This window comes from Lagenorhynchus albirostris, chromosome 4 (assembly GCF_949774975.1).
Source record: "Lagenorhynchus albirostris chromosome 4, mLagAlb1.1, whole genome shotgun sequence".
Classification (NCBI taxonomy): Eukaryota; Metazoa; Chordata; class Mammalia; order Artiodactyla; family Delphinidae; genus Lagenorhynchus; species Lagenorhynchus albirostris.
Window position 1 is genome coordinate 118,393,997 of NC_083098.1, and position 20,595 is coordinate 118,414,591.

General features: G+C 39.2%; 2 protein-coding genes across 8 annotated transcripts in view; one reads left to right on the top strand and one right to left on the bottom strand.

The window, feature by feature from the left end:
• CFI (complement factor I) overlaps positions 1-989 on the bottom strand; it is a 37,080-nt gene extending 36,091 nt beyond the window's left edge. For 2 of the 3 annotated variants that reach the window (XM_060148592.1, XM_060148591.1), the window contains exon 1: positions 837-989. In XM_060148592.1, the coding sequence (XP_060004575.1) occupies positions 837-893 (57 nt within the window). In that variant the 5' untranslated portion in view covers positions 894-989. The remainder of the gene's footprint in view (positions 1-836) is intronic. The other variant, XM_060148594.1, reaches the window with a different exon arrangement.
• Positions 990-12,906: 11,917 nt separating this feature from the next.
• On the top strand, positions 12,907-19,575 carry GAR1 (GAR1 ribonucleoprotein). Of its 5 annotated transcripts, none has more exons than XM_060147394.1 (7): positions 12,907-13,152; positions 13,492-13,705; positions 15,205-15,359; positions 15,829-15,888; positions 17,187-17,325; positions 18,825-18,896; positions 19,257-19,575. In XM_060147394.1, the coding sequence occupies exons 2-7, from the start codon at positions 13,504-13,506 to the stop codon at positions 19,268-19,270; spliced, it is 642 nt and encodes a 213-aa protein (XP_060003377.1). In that variant the 5' UTR covers positions 12,907-13,152; positions 13,492-13,503; the 3' UTR covers positions 19,271-19,575. The 5 variants fall into 5 exon arrangements, with proteins under 5 accessions (XP_060003377.1, XP_060003380.1, XP_060003381.1 ...); XM_060147397.1 differs by having other exon boundaries at positions 17,187-17,313; XM_060147396.1 differs by lacking the exon at positions 12,907-13,152 and adding an exon at positions 13,165-13,283.
• The last annotated feature ends 1,020 nt before the right edge of the window (positions 19,576-20,595 follow it).

The following is a 20,595-nucleotide window of genomic DNA, read 5'->3' on the forward strand; positions in this document are numbered from 1 at the left end:
ATCAATAAGTATCTAAAATGTCTTAAACATTTCTAACTTTAATAGATCAGCTTTCAGACTGCCTACAACCTGTCATTTCGGTTTTATCTCCTTGAGTTGCCTACAAAGTCTCTACTCTGATCAAACAGGTTTATTCATCTGGAAGAGCCCTGTGCTGTGCTATCTTTCTGCCATAACACTTGCTGCTTTTTCAGGCTGAAAAATCACTTCTTCTTTCTCTCCACTGATCAAATCTAATCCAGAATTATGGGCCTATCTCAAATCCTATTTGATCCATAAACTTTCCCTGACCTCCTAGCAGGAAGGGACTTTTCCTCTCGTAATGTCCCTTGGCAGATAGCATTTGTACCATTTTTTGGCAATTAAATATATGTCTTTTAAAAGTTCCTTCTTTTGTGTTTTCATATATTATTTAAATTTTGCTTATTTCCTCATTGGCATACTTGTATCATCTTTCTACAACTGTACCAAATGGTTACTGAAGGAAGAGATCAGTCTTGCCATTTGCCCAGCACTCTACCTTGCACATAGATAGAGGGAGCTTGATAAATGTTTACTGATTTAATAATTACTGTAAATATAGATCTATATTAGTAAAATTCTCATTCAGTTCAATTTCTATGCACAGAGAATAGCAATATGAAAAAAGCAATTTCTTAAAGCTCTTTCATCAAGATGTTAACATAAAATCTTTGTTACTGACTAGATACTGTCATTGTTGGCAACTGAACTATGTGATCCTTAAGTCAAAATAGTATCCTTAAGATGTTTTCTGTATTTTTATAGTATTTGAAATATCTACTTAAAATAGTTTGCATAGATATTGAATTACTTACCTCATAAAAACTTAAGCAGAAGCACAAAAGTAACAGAACGGCATGAGCAGGCTTCATGTTGGAGACAATCAGGGTCTTTATCTCTACTGTGGACTCGTCTGCACCTCAGATATTCTTTTGAAATTTAATTTTTAACCTCTGAAAAAATATTTAAAAAGAGCACGCCTCCTAAAGAGCTTTGTACTTTTGAACTCATGTAGATTTTGGCAAAATTTCAGAGTTTTACCGTAACTGAAACCAAAAAAGGCTTCAGTAAATGGCTGAGGGACTGTGTTTCCTGAAGAGGAAACTGATGCCCCACCTTGATACTGAACAATGCCTCGTTCTGTTTTCTAGAGAAGACAGAAATCACTAGAAGAAATTTCTTATGTTTTGGTAAAATAGAATTATATATTTTTCTTTAAGGACAAAAACTAGGAAATGGTAAGAGTAAAAGTCCATAATATTGAAGGTTATGCTGAATACATTAGAAATCCTCACCAAAACGCTTCCTTTCATTCACAAGTTGTTCTGTGATCAAATCATTTTCTCTAAGCAGAAATGCTGTCAACAGTTTGGATTCTCCTGAAGCAGATGTGAGACAGAGTTCGGGGCGTGAGATACTTATCAGGAATCAGCTCCTGGGAAAGGAAGGGAGGAGAAGCAGGAATGAGCAGAAAGAGAAATCAGACCGCAATGCAGGTTCGACAAAGCCTTGCCCAGCTCACGGGGGCCTCTGGAGCAAGAGTGGCCAGTCACAGTAGCCCTGGGTCGTGCAGAAATGGCTGGATCCTGCCTGCCTTACTCAGTCACCTGGTGAGGGTTGCCCAGGAAATGCTTGCCCTTAGGTGAGGCAGGTCTCTGTCGCTGAGGCAGACCTTGAAGGATCTGACAGTTAGTTGCTGTCAGAAGGAAGTGTCAGCTGACCACACACTTCACGGCCAGGTAGCCAGACCTTCCTTGAAGGCGGATCTGGGAAACTCATCTCCCTGTCTTTCAGAGTCTACCATTTGCACCTTTTAGACCTACTTTCCATATAGGCTTCAAGGGCGGCCCCTTCAAAACTGCAGGGGACCTTTCTTCCTAAGAGATTATTTAGGGGAGGGAGGTTGCGGAGAGGGGTAGGGGAGGGAACTGTAGCCCCTGCCCTTGCAGTTGACCTTGGGGCTGCAGTTGATACTCACCCCCTGCCTCCTTCCTATCCATTCTGGATTTCCTTCACCCTGAGTTTCCACCTCTGCTGACCTCAGTGACCTACCTGGTGGGATGACCCACAACCTCTTCCAGGAGTTATCCAGCCCCTGATTACCATTCACTTCTCAGACCATTGTTGCTGTTTCTATCCCTTTACTGTCACAAGAGACACCTGAGCAGCTCGTATGGTTCCATACACATTTCTCCCTACCCTCATTGTATAATAGCAGCCTAACTTCCTCCGAAGGATCAGGGTCAGTTACTCCTGTCAAGATGGTGACGCCTCCTCTTTCCTGCTGGTCCCCGGACACAAGCAGCTCAGTGTGCACCAGGCAGAAGGTTCACCTTATAATTCAGTGGGATTCCCGTTGTGCCAAAGGGCAAAAGTGTGCTTCCTGTGAGGAACAGACCTCAGAGTACAAAGTGTGGAGACAAGAGCACACGGCCTCCAGGTGGTCATCAGAAGTGATGGTAAGTGTGGTTATTCCTGCTTCTGTTCTGCGACTCCCAGGCCTGTGTCTTCTCTCTGTTGGGGATACAATGCATATACTGCTTCCTGGAGGATAGCACCCAGTCCTCACAGAGTATTGCCTTTCAGTAGCACCTCAGCTTGGCATTCACCAGGCTACTTCAATGCTCCATAAGGTGCCAGCCTCACGGTGGTATAGTATGTGATATGACCAGTGGATTGCATGGCCACAGGCCCAAGCTCACATCTCCTTTGCTATAAAGTGGGTTCCCTTGTCCGGCAGGATGTTATACGGGATCCCCTGTTGGAGGATTAAATACTCTGTAATCCTTTAGCTCATGATCCTGAGGCCCTGCAGACAGAAAAGGTACATCCTTACCCACAATTTATGTCTATTCCTGTGAGAATGTACCACTGGCCCTTTTAAGATTGAAAGAACCGAATGTGTCAATTTACCAGCAAGTAGCTAGCTGGTATCCTTGATGAACTGTGCCATCTTGGGGGCTCAGCATTGGTCTCTGTTGCTGTCAGATTGGACATTGGTTGATGGCAGTAGCTAAAGAAACCTTCAGGGTCCATGCTATTGGCCTCATGGGTATCTTCTATCTCTGCCACATGGCCACTTTATTCTTGTGCCCGTTGTGCTAGTACTGAGGTGGTTGATGACTGAGATTGGCTGATTATCAATTGGCTGAGTTATTTTGCTGATTATTTATTACTTTTCTCTGGTGGATGTTCTCTGGTGGGCGTTAACATGTGATAAAAAGATTTTTACACTTCAGCCCTACTCCTATATGTACATCCACATTTCTCCCCTTCTAGAAACTGTGATTCCGTATATAGTCTAACCTTAGGCCACTTATTTTTCCACACAAAGTGGAGAGCCAGGTGTGCCGCCTGAAGCTCTGCCCATGCGGATGACTTTCTTTCACCACTGTCTTTCAGAACCATTACTAAGTATGGCTGTAATGCAGCTGCTATTTTCAGGTTGTACCTACATACTGAGCCCATCTGTGAACCAAACCCAAACTTTTCCCTCCTCCTTTAGCTGGTCATTACTAGAGTCCCCACAGAGCCACAGGTATGAGCTGAGGGAGGAACACAGGTGCAACGGTTTGGATTTGGGGGAAAGGGGGGAATTGGGGCCACCTGCTCATGTACTTTGTGCCCTTTTTTGCTCTTTGTATTTGGTTCCAGATGTAACATTTTCATCTTATGTTTTTGCTAGGCCTCCTCAGCTTTGTACTTCATGGGTCTGTTAGGACCCAGCTCATAACGGGCATCTCTGCTACAAGGTGACACAGTGTCATGTTCGGTTGTTCCACATTTACCAGGGTTCAGTAGTGCCTAGGTTGTTTCTCAAAAAGAATATAATTCTCTGCTACAGATGGCATGGCCTTGCTCCAGAACCCCAGGGTCCTGTATTGTAGTTCTCCCAGAGTCTTCCTCAAACACTCCGCAATGTTTTCTCCCACCATTGATACCTCCAACACTGCAGGGTCTTCTGGATTAGTGCAGAACTCTTTCCTGCTCTGGTAGCCAATGAACTATTCTTCAGTGTGAAATATCTGCCCAGAAGTCAAATATTCCCCAAAGGGAATATCCCCAAAAAGGCTCACTAAATTTTGTGCTTCCTTCTTTGTGAAATGAAGTACAAGACAAAATAATTTATCTTTTAATTTAGAGAATATGTTCTGGAAGGTTTCTGAGCCCTGTTTTCCTAAAATTTTACTGATGTGCCAGGATTTATCACCTCTGGAGCATGTGTGTCTAATCAAGGCATTTGGTATGTTAGCCACCTCTTGCTTATCTGCTCTGATTAAGGTAATGCCATTAATGTAATGAAACAATGTAATGCTTTATAAGAAGTTCAGATGATACCCAGGTTTCTTCAGACTTTATTATGGCAGAAGTTGGGACATAAGACCTATGAAAAAATTCTAAATGTATACTGTTGTTCATCCCACAAGAATGCAAATATTCCAATATTCTTTTCTGCTTAAAATTCTTATAGTGGTTTTGGTTTTCCTGACCAAATTCTTATTGATATACTTTATAATATTGCTAAAATTAGAATCAAGGTTCTTATCTCTAAAAGAAATTTTATTGAAACAAATATTAAACCTTAGGTAGGGGGTGAAATTTCTAAGCTTAGAAAGAAGAAAATAAAAAGACATTTATATATCCAAGTTATGTTAAAAATTTTATAACAAAAAAAGCACTGAAAAAAATGAACTAAGCATGCAACTCAAGATACCATTTAAAAAATAACAAAAAGAATTAAAATAATAGAAAGGAACTAATAAAGACATAAGCAATAGTAAATAAACCAAAAAGTAAAAAAGTAGTAGACTTGATAAATAACACGAGTCATTTTTTTTTTTTTTTTTTTTGCGGTATGCGGGCCTCTCACTGTTGTGGCCTCTCCCGTTGCGGAGCACAGGCTCCGGACGCACAGGCCCAGCAGCCATGGGTCACGGGCCCAGCTGCTCCGTGGCATGTGGGATCTTCCCGGACCGGGACACGAATCCATGTCCCCTGCATCGGCAGGCGGACTCCCAACCACTGTGCCACCAGGGAAGCCCAACACGAGTCATTTTGAGTAATAATTTTTGAAAAGAGAGAGTAAAACAATTTTAGAGGAAAGCTATTTAAGTGGACATTTTTAGGGGGCTGCCAACATCCATTATCCTTCATAATAGGTTCCCAATTTTCTGTGTGGAATTACCTTTCTTCTATTACGAGTTGTTTTGGTGGGAGAGTAATTCCAGGCACCTGCTTTCCAAATGGAAGTTGAGAAATCCATATCCAGCCTCTTTCCATTCCTTTTTATAGCCCAAGGACTGATCAAAGAGTCTCTCTCTCTCCCTCTCTCTGGTGTTTGAGTCTTGAGTTAAGTGATAAGAGGACAAAGAAACAGTTGTGAATTATTTATTGAGGCAGCAGAAGCAGCAGCAGCATACTGGTTAGACTGCTTCAGCTATAAGATAAGCTTCTTTTGATTCCTTTTGGCCTTGTTAAGTATCTTTAGTTCTTAAGCCTAGGTGCTTAGTCACCTGTCAGTACTGTAAACATCCTATTATCTTCCAAGTGAATTTTCTTTTACTAAAGTTAGCCAGAGTTGGTTTGGTGGCTTGTCACTTAGAACCTTAAGTGATAAAATCATGTGCAATTTATGAAATAATCTGAAGATGTGGAAGAAAATTTCCAGGAAAATGGAATTATTGGAATTGACTCAGGAAGAGATAGAAAATTCAAATAAATGAATAGCTAAGAAGACATGGACAAGTTAAAGATTTAAACCCCCAAGATACTAGGTTTTACCAACTCTTTTAGGAAAGATCATTCTTGTTATTTAAACTTTTCCAGAACATGAAAAAAGGTAAAGAGCTCTCCAACTTATTAGCAATACTCTAATATACTTATCCAAAACTGGGTAAGACAAGACTCTGAAAGAAATCTATACGCTACTCTTAATTATTAATATACATGCAAGGGCCCTAAATAAAATGTTAGCAAACCATATACCATAAACCACAATATAGTAAAAGAATAACATACCATGACCAAGTGGGGACCATTTCAGAAATACGGGGGTGTTCAACATTAGGATATCAGAGTAATTCAGTATATTAAAATCTTTAATTAAAATAATAGATTAAATAAGAGAGTCCGTATAATTATATCACAAGATATGGAAAAGGTATTTGATATGAGTTTAACACCAATTCTTAATTTTAAAAAAAGTGAGCAATCTAGGAAAAGAACAAATATCATTAACCTGATAAAGGGTAGAAACCAACAGTAAACACCATATACACTGGTGAAACACTAGAGCCAAACCCATTAGAACTGGGAATAAAAGCAAGGATGCAATATTTCAATACTGCTGTTATTGGAGGGAATAAACATGAAAAAAATTATAAATATTGGAGAAGAGACAAAATTGCCATTATTTGTAGATGAAATGACTGTCTACTTAGATAAAATTAATTGAAAACTATTAGACCTAAAGTCAAAGTTTATTAAAGCGACTGGATACACAATCAACATAAGAAAATGACTTTTCCTAATCTGTCAGCAATTAACAAATAGAAAATGTAATAAACGGCTCACAATGACTGACATTCTATACAGTTTACATCTCTTCCCTTCCAACATCTCAGTAAAAATAAATATAAAAATAATTCCATTGTACCATTGAAAAATGAAGAGGGATTCCATCAACAGGATACAAACAGTGAAGATTTACTGGAAGACATAAAGCAGAGAGGAAGAGATTAACTGCAAAACTTAAAGGAGGTTTTGAAATGTTAAACGGATGTAAGTGACAACAATTGTATCCAGAATAAGGGAGACCACAAAGTAAATAAAGACAGTGGAATCTGTGAGAAGTGATAGACTAGGTAATCAATTAAACAAAGAGCAAAACAGTTGAGCCAGTACCCCATTCTTCAGGAAACTTACTTCAGCATTTGCTCCAAGATAAAACCTACAAAAAGCTCTCTGCAGTGCATGTTCTAGTTTCCCTAGAGTGAACACTGGGGCAGGAGAAGCAGAGAACCATTCCAGGTACAACTTCATGGGGTTCAGGGTATCTCTGCACTTAAAAAAGCAAGTTATAGGCAATCTCCCAAGGCCTCACATCCCACCCCACCTTCTCCTACACAATCGTCCACACAGTGCTCTGTAGTCAGAAGCTACACAACCAGTATGTACGGCACAGTGAAAAGGAAGACCAACCTCATCTATGACTATAGGTGCAAAAATCCTAAACAAAATATCAGCAAGCTGATACAAACAAAATCTTAAATAGGATTCAGCAGTGTTAATAATAACATTAACACTTGACAACTTTTTATGCACACACACATACATATGTATATAGGCTCAAGTAAATAATTATGTTAATGTCATAATTTCAGGGTAGGAGAGGCACACGTTTAAATTCAAAAGAAGCAAAAACCCTTTAGTCTTAACTTTGGACATATCAGTACAAACCATGTTTTTTTTTCTTTCTTTCTAAAAATATGTACTAAAGATATCTCCTATCTCTGTCCAATGATAAGGCATAGAAGTCGTGATAATCCAGAAGCAATGACCACCCCTTAGTGCCAGATTGTGTTCTTTACATACCCTTTCCTACTAAAAGGAACAAGGGCTCCCTAAAGAAAGGGCTGGGGCAGGAAATGTATAAGATATGTTAGATAGAGACATCTGGTGTCAGAGAGCAAGGAACCTATCAGAGGCTAGTAAGTGGTATTAACAGACATAGGACCAAACTTGAAGGGTTTCTCACAGCCAAAGATGAAACAATTTAAGCATTAAAAAGACAATGATAACAAAGGATTTAAGTAAAAATAAATATTAAAAAATAATGAAGAAAAGTTCTTTATGTCAGCTAATAATTGCTAAAGGAATGATAAAATTAGCATATCACCATTTTGCAATCCCTCATGAATAGACGAATCTAGATGAGGATCATTGATAGCTGCTAAAGCCGTCAGGTGAAAAGCTTGCAGGGAACTTTCTCACAGATGGATCAGGGTGATACACTGATCCCACTGATCAATCTTAACAACACCCAAAGAGAAACAACCAGATGTCATGTGCCCTCCTCGTGTGATGCTGTTAAGAAGTGTTCTTGGAAAAAAAAAATTGAACCTGAACATAATCGATTCTCCAGATCTCACTACCAGGCAACTACCAGTTTCCAGGAAACACAGAGGACAGAGAAACATGGTTTATATGACCAAGAAGATGGGAAATTCTACAAGATAAAAAACTCAGTTTCTACAACGAGTAGATGCCATGAAAGAAAATAAGGAGAGAAAACTGATAAAGAATAAAAGAGACTTAAGAGATGTATCAATCAAATGTAATGCGTGGATAGAACTTGTATGTTAATAGTGAATTGTTATAACGATTTCATTTTTTTCTGATTTCCTTTTTTAGTTTGTTTTACACTTTATTAACACCTGTTTTATAAACATGACTTAGAGTTCAATGTGGTGATTTTTGAAGACAAAGTGGGAGATGAAAGAGAATTCTAGGCCTAGGTAATTCTGATAGTAATAAAGAATCACAACTTATAAGTGCAGCAATGGCTCCAGAAAAATTGAAAAGACACTCAAATCACGGTAAGAGAGCAAATAATTTCAAATGGCCTTTGGAATCCCAGAGTGAAAAACTTGTTTTAAAAAAGTCACCTTTTAGAAAGGCAGTTATCAAGTGGCAGAACTTTTTGACTAAAAAAGGAAAAAAAACCCAGAGTTGGGAAGAACCTCACAATTCTAGTATGTAAATTTAGAGAGAGCAAAATGTCAGGATAAGACATTATATGAGAAACTAGAAAGGTTTCACTCTCAAAGTTTCATAAGTTGATGTAATTGATGACATGTCACATGATGCTAAAGAGATTTTGTATAATAAACCAGAAAACCACCTTTTATCCAGATTGATGGATCAACAGATTTCAACAACAAATGTCATATGATAGCACTTATACGATGTAAATTGTAGTGAAATTTGAGAAAATTTTTCTGCTATAAAATGCTGCCCAAAACAAGCAAAGGCCAAGATACATTTACTGTTTTGTCTTCATATTGGAAACAAAAGGTACATCTTGGAAGAAATGTGTTGGCAACTGACCGACGGTGCCCTGTCAATGATTTGAGCATTGTTCCCTGAGATGGTTCACTTTCTTAAAAGAGAAAATTCTAATGAATTCACAACACCCTTCTTTCCTCCAGGAGAGTTGCTGGTAGAAACTTTTGGAGCTGAAATGAAAAAAATTCTGGATAATGATACAAAAATAATTAACCTTATCAAAGACCAGTTTACCTGAGAACATTTAAAAAACTGTGTAAAAATCTGGACAGACACCACAGAAATCTGCCACATGCATAAAATCTTATGACTTAAGAGATCATTTGTTCTGGGGGAAGACAGCTGCCATGTCATGAGAATGCTTAAGCGCTCTGTAAAGAAGCCCACGTGGCGAGGAACTGAGGGCACCTCAGAGATTGATCCTCCACTCCCAGTCGTGCCTTCAGATGACTGCAGCCCCAGTCAACATCATGACTGCTACGTCATGAGACCCAGAGCCAGACCACCTAGCTAAGCTGCTCCTGAATTTCTGACTTATGGAGATTATTCAAGATAATGTTTATTACATTGAGCCATTAAGTTTTGGGGTAATTTGTTATACAGTAAGAGAAACTAATATTGATTTTGGTTCTTAACAGGATGCTTCAGCTGAAAAGTGAACTGTGGGAATACTAGGGTCTGGAAAAAATATCTTGGTTTCAAGTGACAAGATTCTTGGTTTTAAATGGAAACTGAAACTCTGGAAAAATCATATGGCAAAAAAAATCTTGAAATGTTTCTACTGTTGCTTGCACTTTAGAGTGAGGGTCTCAAGTTAAGACCAAACCACCTGAGGGAATTGCAGAACAAAACTGAACCATATTTTCCCTCCCTTTAACACAAGTAAATGACTGAATGAGGGTTCCTTTCTCTGAATCTGCTCCTCAACCTGTGCACCTGACTTTGAGAGAAGAGGGAGAGTTTGTAAGATTATGATTATAAACATAAGATGAAACTTAACTGATTTGCCTTTCTACAAGTTCTGGATTTTTGTGAAAGAGTATCCTGCCATTCATACGAAATAAACATTTTACTGTACTTTCCAACTTCTTACTTGTGTGAGCAAGCTTTTTCTTTGAGCTTAAAAACAGTGACTGAAATAATCTTATTTCAGCTGAAAATGAGATCTGTGCATGTGAGTCTCAGGATCGACTCAGAATTGACCATATACGTAGCAAAAGACAAGCAAAGATTTCACATTATTTTCTTTAGTTTCAAAAATAACACTTTTATGCACATATAGGCCTATAAAATGATTAATATTCATTAAAATCAATTTTTGCAATCTAATAAATTAAATGAAAAATTGAAGTTTCATCTCCCACTTAATTTGCATCAGAATTGATATCCTATTTTAAAATAACTATAAATGGAGTATAACCTTTAAAAATTATGAATAACTATATTGTACACCTGTAACTTATATAATATTGTACAGAAACTCTACTTCGATAAAAAAATTTAAAAAAAGAATTGAGATCCTTTGTGAGAGGGGGGAAACTACACAGAGTAGGGTAGTAAGTTGGACAAAAATAAACAGATTCATAGAAAAACACCATTCTCTACTCAAAAGAGCACCAAGTTACACAATGTGAACCACTGAACTATACACTTCAAAATGATTAATGTGGTAGTTTATGTTATGTGTATTTTACTACAATTGAAAAAAAGAGCATTGACAATTATTATTGGACTACCATGTCTATGTGTCTATAAGCTGCTGATCATGTTAATGTACTAGGATGGATATATACATATATATGTATATATATGTTTATATTACATATATATTTATATTATGCAGGGTTTTCTGAGACATAAAAATTACTTCAATGGTTCTTCTAGGGTAAAAAGATAGAAAAAGGCTGGTCTAATGGATGGCAAACGGAGCTTTTCCAAGAAGGAAGTGATTGCCAATGGCAGGAAAAAAGAAGCAAGGCAATGATGCTGGCCTGATGGGGCAGAGAAATGGTGTACAGCACTGGAAGGAAATAAAATTAATTACATAGAAGGCCTAGTCAATGTAGAGATTTTACTTTAGACTTGTTGTTAAAGGACATGGAGAACTATTTGGGATCCTGAGGATGGCTATGGTACGAGGAAACTTTTAATAAGTTCAGTATGTCATCACATGCAGTACAGATGGGAGGAAGAAAAGCCTGGAAGCATTTAATTTGAGACAACAAAGATGCTCAGAACGTGAGGAAGTTATAGTTCACTGTAATTATTTCTCAACTTTTGAGCTGCCGTAGATTATACTGGGTGATTTCGGTTAGGAATAACAGAGGAAAGTGTGGTAGTGGCAACAGAAGGCCTGTAACAACAGTGCAAGCTTTAGATGGAATGAACAGAAATTGAGCGCTTTAGATAAAAGAGACTGCAACTAAGGTTGGGTGGGGATGGTGACAAAGATGATGGAGAGTGCTCAAAGGCTTGAGTCCAAAGATGCAGAAACCAAGAGTGTGATGCTACCATGAGGACAAACAGGCAATTGGAATGACGAATAATTTGGAGAGAGCAAGGAGTGAGACTGGGGGTGGTGGTACAGCAAAGGACTGAGGGCTGTGAGAATCCATGGTTCCACTTTGTCCCTCTAACCAGCTAGGGAAGTTACTTCGCTTCTCTGTCAGTTCCTTACACGTAAGATAAAGGGGCACCACGTAATCTTGAAGGTCCCATAAAAGTTCAATGGTTTCATCACACTGAGTTGAGGATAATACTGGGACACCAAATGGAGATAAAACATTGAACGTAAACAGAGTAAAATAGAGCAGGGCAGTTATGAATAATTCTACCTCTGTATGATGTATAGAATTTAAAGTACATTTATCAAATCTGAATAAAAGTTCATTTACCAAAATTTTTTTATCTATATGACTGATGCTTTTTCAAGAAGCTTACACTTTAGTGTAGAAGACATACTGTGATTCCTAATATTTCCATAGTTAAGTTTATGAAGTTCTTCCAATATGAAAATAACCTTCTAAAGAAGGTACCAATCCCCACCCTCTTTCAAAGAGGCGGTTGACTGCGCTAAATATCAAGGTAAGGTCTCAGAAGATTCGAGTGAAAAGAGACCAACCAAATTTAACAAATAGAGGGTGGCTAGCCTTCTTTGGGAGAGAAGTTTTAGCGGAAGTTGAAGTCAAATATCAAGGACTTAAAGACAGAAGGGGAGAGGGGCTTGTGGTATAGACAGTGTCCTGCGGGGCTGAAAAGGTACTTGACAACGGAATAAACTATCTGGTACAAAAGACAAAAACATGGTCTGGCTTTCTGTCAGGTAACAGTTTCTTTAAAAGGACACACACACACACACACACACGCACACACACACTTTTTTTTCTTCCCTTCGTGAAACCATAGTACAAAACGACGGGCACAGTACTGCCCACAATCTCGCGTACTTCGAAAGATCCGGAAGAAACAAGTGACTCGAAAGAACGCAGACAAGCCCTTCCACTAAGTTCCGACGCGGCCAGATCCACCTCCCGGCAGAGCGCGGCTCAAACGTCCTCAGAGCCACGGGCAGCACAGTTGCTGGAGCCGCAACCAATTGACGAACGAGGGGACTGCAGCGTAGCCTGAGAGGACAGGGTGCACGGCCACTCAGCTGCCACCAGGTACAAGCCTATCCGCTGGGAGAGGGGCGGTCCCTGACGCCAGCCATCGCCAAGGGCAACGCCGCGGGGCGGCACTTCCTGCAACGTCACGCTGCAAAGGACGCCGCTATTGTACGTCACTTCCTCCGCTCGCCGTAGGCAAATAGACCTAACTGTCGTAAAGTAGCGGTTGACGTTAGATATTATTGATACCCTTCCATCGCTGAAGGCTTTTTTGGGCAGGTGACAGCGTCCCTGATTCCGCGGGTGACTGGCTGGCTTTCTGAACCAGTTATTCGAGTTTCTATTTGGTTCCCTCCCCACCTCCGTTTTGTGCCGGCACGGTGGCCGAAGAGGCTCTTGTGCGGCGGAAGTACCGGGCGGGAGGGTGTGAGCCTCCGGGCCTGAGGTGCACGTGGCGCCGGTGAGTGGCGGGAGGGGGCCGGGCGGTCTGAGGATGCTGGAGGGGGAACCCAGCGGAGGGAGGAGGGGAATGCGGCTGAAGACCTTGCTGCCAGCTGGGGGAGGAAGTACTCACCGGGGGTGACGGGGCTGGTGAGTGGATGGTCAGCGCTCCCAGGGCTATGGGGAGGGGACACTCACTCTTCGGGCTCGTCGCTGGCCGCCTGGCCATGGGTGAGGTGGCAGGGTTGCTATTATTATTGTTGTCTACTTTTATGGTTTCTGACTGAGGCTCAGAGGGGTTCGGTGGTGCTCCCAGAGGCCACAGTGACTGAAAGGCACGCCCTGTTTTTCTAACCAGGTGGGAGCGAGCATGTCTTTTCGTGGCGGAGGTCGCGGAGGCTTTAGTCGAGGTGGCGGCTTCGGTCGCGGCGGCAGCAGCAACCACCACTTCCGAGGTGGAGGCGGCGGCAATTTCAGAGGCGGCGGCGGCGGCAGAGGAGGATTTGGACGAGGGGGCGGCCGCGGAGCTTTTAACAGAGGCCAGGACCACGGACCTCCAGAGCAAGTAGTTTGTAAGTAGGCTTCAAAGCTTGGCCCACCGCGGGGCGAGGGTGGAGTGGGGTCGGGGGACGGAGGTTGTGGGTTTGTGTTATTAGTAAGTTTGACTGGGAGTCAGGTGCTGAAAGATAGATCCAGCAGCTCTCTCCTACGGAAGTTGCTGCTTGATCGGGGAGTCAAGCCTCTGGAGAGGCTGTAAAGTGACGTATAATCGTGCTGTAGAAGTAAGGGGGAGATACGAAAGCTGAAGGACAGTTAGAATGCATCGTGGAGATGGAATTTGGGTTTGGGCTGAAAGGGATATACAACTACGTAATATTGTGCGTTTACTCCTACTGTCCCCATTTTACAGATAAGAAAACTGATTCAGCGTTAAGTTTCTTTGCTAGGGTCATAGTGAGAAGTGATCAGTAAGTGATGTATTTGAGATACAAAGCCAGGTTTCCTGACCCCAAAGCCCATGCTTTTAATTGCTACTCATAACTAAGTAAAGTGAGTAAAAAAACTTGCTCAGAAGGGAAACTACTGGGGGGAGTCAAGAAAAAGACCTAATTAGAGGAGTTTTGGAGTAATTATCAAAGAGGTAGGATGGAAGTCATGGAAAGTGAGACAGAGATTTGACGGTAGAAGCCTACATCAGAGAAGAGAAAGGATGAACAGAGTCTAATATAAAGAGTAGGATGGATCAGTATGCAGAATAGTTTGAAGAGGTCAACGGCTAGAGTCAAAGGTCCTCGCCCCACAGCGGTCCATGCATGACACATCAGAGCATGGTGAAAGTGAGGAAAAAAAGAAGGGTTCGATGGGAGAGATATTTCAGTGGAAACAGACTCAGTAGAACTTGGCTAATACTAGGAATAAAAGGCTCCAGGTTTTGAGCTTGGGTGATAGGAATTGAGAGTCGGTTTTGCAGGAGTATGCTGAGTATTTTAGTTTGGGGTGACTGTGAGTCAGATATATAGGTAGTTATTTTGAGATTCCAGACTTCTTTGGAAAAGATCGAAGAGTCATTGGTGAAGAGGTGGTAGTAGGAACTTAGGAAAGGAGAGAAAAAAAGAAAGGGCCAGAGAACAACAAAGACTGACTTAGACTTAGGGATGGGGAGAAGGAAGAGACAATAGAATGAGGCGTAGTGTTGTTTAATCAAATAATAATAATTATTATAGTAAAATAACTGTTATTGTAGATTGAGTGATCTCAGTATGCCAGGCATTTTCTAAGCACTTGACATTTATTATTGCACTTGATCGTCACAATACTATACGTTAGGTGTCAGTACTGTTGTTAGCCCTACATTAAAGATGAAGACACTGAAGCACAGAGAAGGTGAGACCCGTACCCCATGTCACATAGCTAGTATTTTGTGGAGTTGGTATACTAACCCAGGAAGACTTTTCTGCCTCAGAACAGATATGGTGAAATCCCAGGCGGCCAAGAGGAAAGCTTCCAGAAGAGGTTGGTCAATATCATTTGAAATTGTTTTACATTTTAACATTTTCATGTCCTATTTCAGTATTAGGAGAGTTCCTGCACCCCTGTGAGGATGACATAGTTTGTAAATGTACCACAGATGAAAATAAGGTGCCTTATTTCAATGCTCCAGTTTATTTAGAAAACAAAGAACAAATTGGAAAAGTGGATGAAATATTTGGACAACTTAGAGATTTTGTATCCTTTTTAATTGGAAGATGTAGCTATCTCATTAAAAGGTTACTGTTTGTTTTTTCTGGGGTTAAGTATTGATTAAACTAAACTTGCTGCTTCATTAAAGTGGATGGAGTATTGCTAAGATTGGACCATAAAGGAGAATCAAGAGGGGGGATGTATTTTCACATATATTGAAAAGATAGGCCTTAAAAGTGTGACTTCCTTTTTGGAAGGTTTTAGAAATGATTGCCACTTGGATCAGTGCCACAGGGTTGAGGTACTTTGCTTTGGATATGATGATGCCACTGCAATAGGATGGTGGAATTGGAAGTTTTAAAACAAAAATTAAAATTTCACTTCTGTTTGGAGACTCATTTCTTACTTTTCCTAAATATTTCTGTATATTCTAACCTTGTTATTTTAAAAATTACACGTGAATTCAGAAGATTATCTTTGATATTAATTGCTTATTCCTTAATAAAATTAATAGTATTTTTCAGTTAAATTGTCAGAGAACATGAAGGCATCTTCCTTTAAAAAACTGCAGAAGGTGAGTCAAGTTTATGATACCTGGATCCTTGGTTTTATAAACGAATGATCTACCTTAGGACAGTTTTACTTAAGGCACTTGAGACTTCTCCAGTGTATCACTAGTGAAGCTCTTAAACTGAGATGTTCTGTATTTTAGACATTGAACTTACTAATCTTTAAAAGTAATGTGTTTAATTCAGGTTTTCAGAAAGTAATCTGTGGTGATATTAGCAATTCTGTAACTGCTGGAGTACATTTTTTATTTTATGTACAAATCTTATTGAAAAGCTTTCATTCTAAGTATAATGTTAAGTTATAAAGCTTATATTATTTGGGAGAAATCAGATATTAAATGATTTCACAGATATTTCAATAACATTATGATATATACTGTAAAGGAGTCATACATGTTGGTATGAGAATGTTAGTCGTGAGACCAAATTTAGTGCATTGGCTTTCTGAGAATGTGAGTTTGAAGCAGAGACCTGAAAGTTGACCACAGGTGACTCCCAAACCTGGTTGCACGTCAGAATTACCTGGGGGATCTTTTAAGAAGATGTATTTCTAGGTCCCACTCCTAGAAGTTTGACCGAGTAGGTGTTAGGTAGGGACGAGGATTCAGTTTTTAAAAGGAAACTTCTGGATGACTTTGATGAAGGTCAGGCTAGCACTTGGGAACCACTGCTCTAGTCACAGAGGAGGAGGAAGTGCATTTCAAGTAAGGAAAACAGCATGTGCAAGTCTGACAGTAAAGCCACCTTAAGGATCTGAAAAAGGCAGAGGTAGAGCTTGGACACAGAACATTTAGGAGGGGTGGGGAAAGTTGTGAAGTACTGACTAGCAAGGTAGGCAGGGGCTAGATTACTTAAGGCCTTCAGGTCATGGGAAAGGATTTAGACTTTAGTCTTCATTTTGTTTTTAACTATCAGGATATATATGGTTAAATTTATACTTAAAAGAGAGTGTTAGAAAAATAAAAGAGCACCCTGGAAAGAGGTCAGTACTGTGTGTGAAGGGGCCAGGTTGGATGCTGTTGCTTTAGTCCTGAAAGAGTGGAAATGGAGAAAAGTGGATGGTTTAATGAGAGATATAGGAAGTAGAATCGATAGGTCTTGGTAATTGGTTAGCTATTGAAGATGAAGTAAAAAATATCACCATCTTTCAGATGTCTGATTGCAACAGCTTTGTGGATGGTGTCACCATTCACTGAAATGGGCAGTACTGGAGAAGAAGGGAATTAGGGGAAGATAATGAATTCAGTTTTGGACGTAATGAGTGTGAAGTACATCACACTAATTATTTCTGTTATACTTCCAGTTTTATATAGACCCATATAAGCTGCTGCCGTTGCAGAGGTTTCTACCTCGACCTCCGGGTGAGAAGGGGCCTCCCAGAGGCGGTGGCAGGGGCAGTCGAGGAGGAGGAAGAGGCGGAGGTGGCAGAGGTGCGAGGGGTGGTAAGTTACCTGCGGGGGAGATTTCTAATGAGATTTCAAAGCCGCAGCCAACTTGTATAGCACAATTTAGTCTTGTATAGAGGCGGACCTCCCTTATGCTTATTTGTCTTTTTTCATAAAGCTGCTTCCAATCTTGGCACATTACCATAGTAGTAATGCTTAGTTTCTGTAAAGTATAGTATTATCTTAATTGAATTTTAAATTTTTAGTTAACATCATTGAGTGGTGATTATATGCCAAGAGCTGGTCATATATTCTTTTAACATCCAAGTATATTCTTTTAATATTTAGCAAAACCTTGTGAAGGTGGGTGATACCCTTTTTTTATGGATGAGGAAATGCAGGCTTACAAAAGTTAGTTTGCTCTAATCACACAATTGGCAGCTCAGAAATAAAACCCGTATCTTCTGATGTCATGCCAAAGACTATTACCATAAGTTCATTGCTTTGATTTCAGTATTTTGATATATGTATTTCCCCACAGCTTGGGTACATTCATCATTGTGGGCAGTTGGATGATGAGCAGGGCTGGGGATGAGGTGGGATACAGCATTGGTTGTGCTTAGATCTGCAAATGGTGTGGTGGGTGGGTGACTGGGTGATGGGCAGAGCCAAAGAGATGAGGAAGAGGAGCTGCACAGCGGGGTTGGACAACTTCTGGGACAGGGTCAGAAAAGAGAGAATCCTGTTCTCACTTTTGCCTCTCAATGTAATTATCACTTCACTCCTTAAATGTACCTTTTTTGGGTCCAAATAGCTTGGCGATAATCTCTTTAGAGATATTAACATATATCTTTAAGTATTTTGGGGAGTACCCCTTTAAGAATTTGATGAATGGAGATCCCCTCATTTCCATTCTATATTCAGTCTCGTACATGACATTTTAAAGCATTCACAACTATATTTTCTTAAAATCTTAATTTTTTTATATCAGTATTTTGGAAGTATGTGTTTGTTTCCTCATTTTATAATTTCTCTTTTTATATTTCATCATTCTTTACAAAGTTAGCCCCCAAAATGAGTAAAAATAGAGACTGCAATAGGAAGCCAAACGTGATGGATAATAGAAAAAAATGCTTTAAAAATTTTAAATTTCAAGGCTCATCAGCATGTGACCATCAGTGTTGATCTGTTTGCAGCTCCATTGACCTTAAACATTGTATTTATGGTGCTACCCTTTGTTCTTAGGATAAAAACAATTTAAATAAAAAGTATATATAATAAGCAAAAGTTGAGGTACTCATGCATTTAATGGTAGGGCTAAATTGACCTTTAAAGTAACAAGCTTTTCTAATTTATTAAAACAGAAAGCTTGTTTAAAAAGTTGTAACCTAGGATTTTAGCCTGCTGCTGGACAGTTTCTCCATTTTTATCTTAAAATTTTCTGTGAGGTAAAATATGTGAATATATATTCATTACTATTACAAGAATTATATTGATATTTACAGGCTTATCAAAATATGATAAGTTACAGTTAATGAATGTTTCCTTTTTTTTAGGTGGTTTTAGAGGTGGAAGAGGAAGTGGAGGTGGAGGTTTCAGAGGAGGAAGAGGGGGTGGTGGTTTTAGAGGTGAGTGGAAAAAAAACTTTAAATGACTGAATTTCTAGGAGTGGTAATGTCTACCAACTTTTATTTCTGTTTGCCAGCAAGTACATAGAACACCATGGTGTTCTTTGCTTTAGCCTAATAGATAGTTTCATTTTATATCACTTTTCCCTTTGAATTTTTTCACCTACTTCTACTTTACTTTGCTGTATTATTAATTTGAAAAACAAAAAAGTATAATACAAATGACAGTTAAATTTGGTAAAATACTTTTGCTAAACCTTACAAGAACTAATGCTGATTTTAGACTTGAGTTTTGGGTAATAGTATTATTAAATATTCATTTTTTCTTTACCCTTAATACTTTCATTTTCTCTTAATCAGGAAGAGGACGTTAAGTGTAACAGTTGACAGAGAAACTTCACCAGTTGACTTCGGCATTAACCCCATGATCTACATCTATGGATCAGAAACTCGTTTCATGATCAAATCTTGAAGAGCTGGTCATTTTATGACAGTGGAGCTAAAATGTCAACGTCATGCAAAAACGAGTGTGGCAGAAGAGGCAGTTTTGCTCTAAAAGAGTATGAACAAATGTTTTAATGTTTTGTACAATGCTTGGAACTTGTGGGTGTTCAGTAAAGGGGCAGCTTTCATCTGAAGCGTATTTGAATTTTTAAAATAAAGTGTTTTATTCCTTTAAGTTATTTAGAGCTGTGTTTATTAAACCAGAGCTATTTTTGAGTTAAAAGGGACAACCCAGTAGATTTAAGATAGAAAAAAAGGTGTTTGCATATATAACTGATCTTTTAAAAAAAATAGGCTAGTAGAGCGGTACTTCAACATTCTCTATAAATTAACACTCCCTTTCAAAATGTTTGCTTTTTGTATATGAGAACATCAACACACTTTATTGTATTTTCCCTTTTGTGTGTTAGTACATAAATCAAAGTTAGTAAGGCAGCTTCTCTAGTTGTAATTAGTAATTGATAAGAAAATTTTAGTATTGGTTATGAATCTGTTAAAGATGGAACAGCTCTGTTCAAGTTGAGAACTAGAAGTTGATGACATTTCTTAAGAAATGTTTTATTTTTCTCATTCAACATAGATGGAATGTTGAAAGTTTTACTGAATGTTTTTATTTTCCTTTTTTTAAGGGACTCAAGGATTAAGATGTTACTGACCATAAATAAATATTTGATTGCCTGCTACACGTTCAGATTCCTGGGTAGGGACATTACAAATGAAATTGGTTTTTGGTCCTCACTGCTATTGTAGTATCAAGACGTAACCATGATAGCAAGTTAGAATACTGTGATATAGGATAATTTTCCCTGCCACTGATTTTCCCCCCTCACATGTGTCCATTCTCAGAAGGAATGGGGTTGCCGTATCTTCTAAGTTTTCTAGCATGTTTTACCTAATACTGCCTAAATCAGTGTTTTGGGTTTTACGTAACTTTTTTGATTAATGGAATTGCAGCAGGATGAATAAATATGTAAGCCATAAGTATATATGATGAACAAATATGCTGAAAATTCTTCACAGGAAGAAGCGGTTATGCTTTTACAACTTGGGAAAAGAGACTGTTTGATTTAGAATACTTGGGTTGAAACTTTCAGTGAGAGTTAGGGCCAGGGCTTTTACTCTTGGTCTGTAAAAGACATAGCAAGCAATTATTTGTCCTTGGTATTGTCCCAAGGACAAATAATAGTGCAAATTC

Bases quoted from the DNA above. Each gene is read 5' to 3' on its own strand.
- GAR1 (XM_060147394.1), top strand. From the start codon at position 13,504: ATGTCTTTTCGTGGCGGAGGTCGCGGAGGCTTTAGTCGAGGTGGCGGC. The intron at 13,706-15,204 runs GTAAGTAGGCTT...GTCCTATTTCAG, and splicing joins ACCTCCAGAGCAAGTAGTTT to TATTAGGAGAGTTCCTGCAC. The intron at 15,360-15,828 runs GTATCCTTTTTA...TAAAATTAATAG, and splicing joins TTGGACAACTTAGAGATTTT to TATTTTTCAGTTAAATTGTC.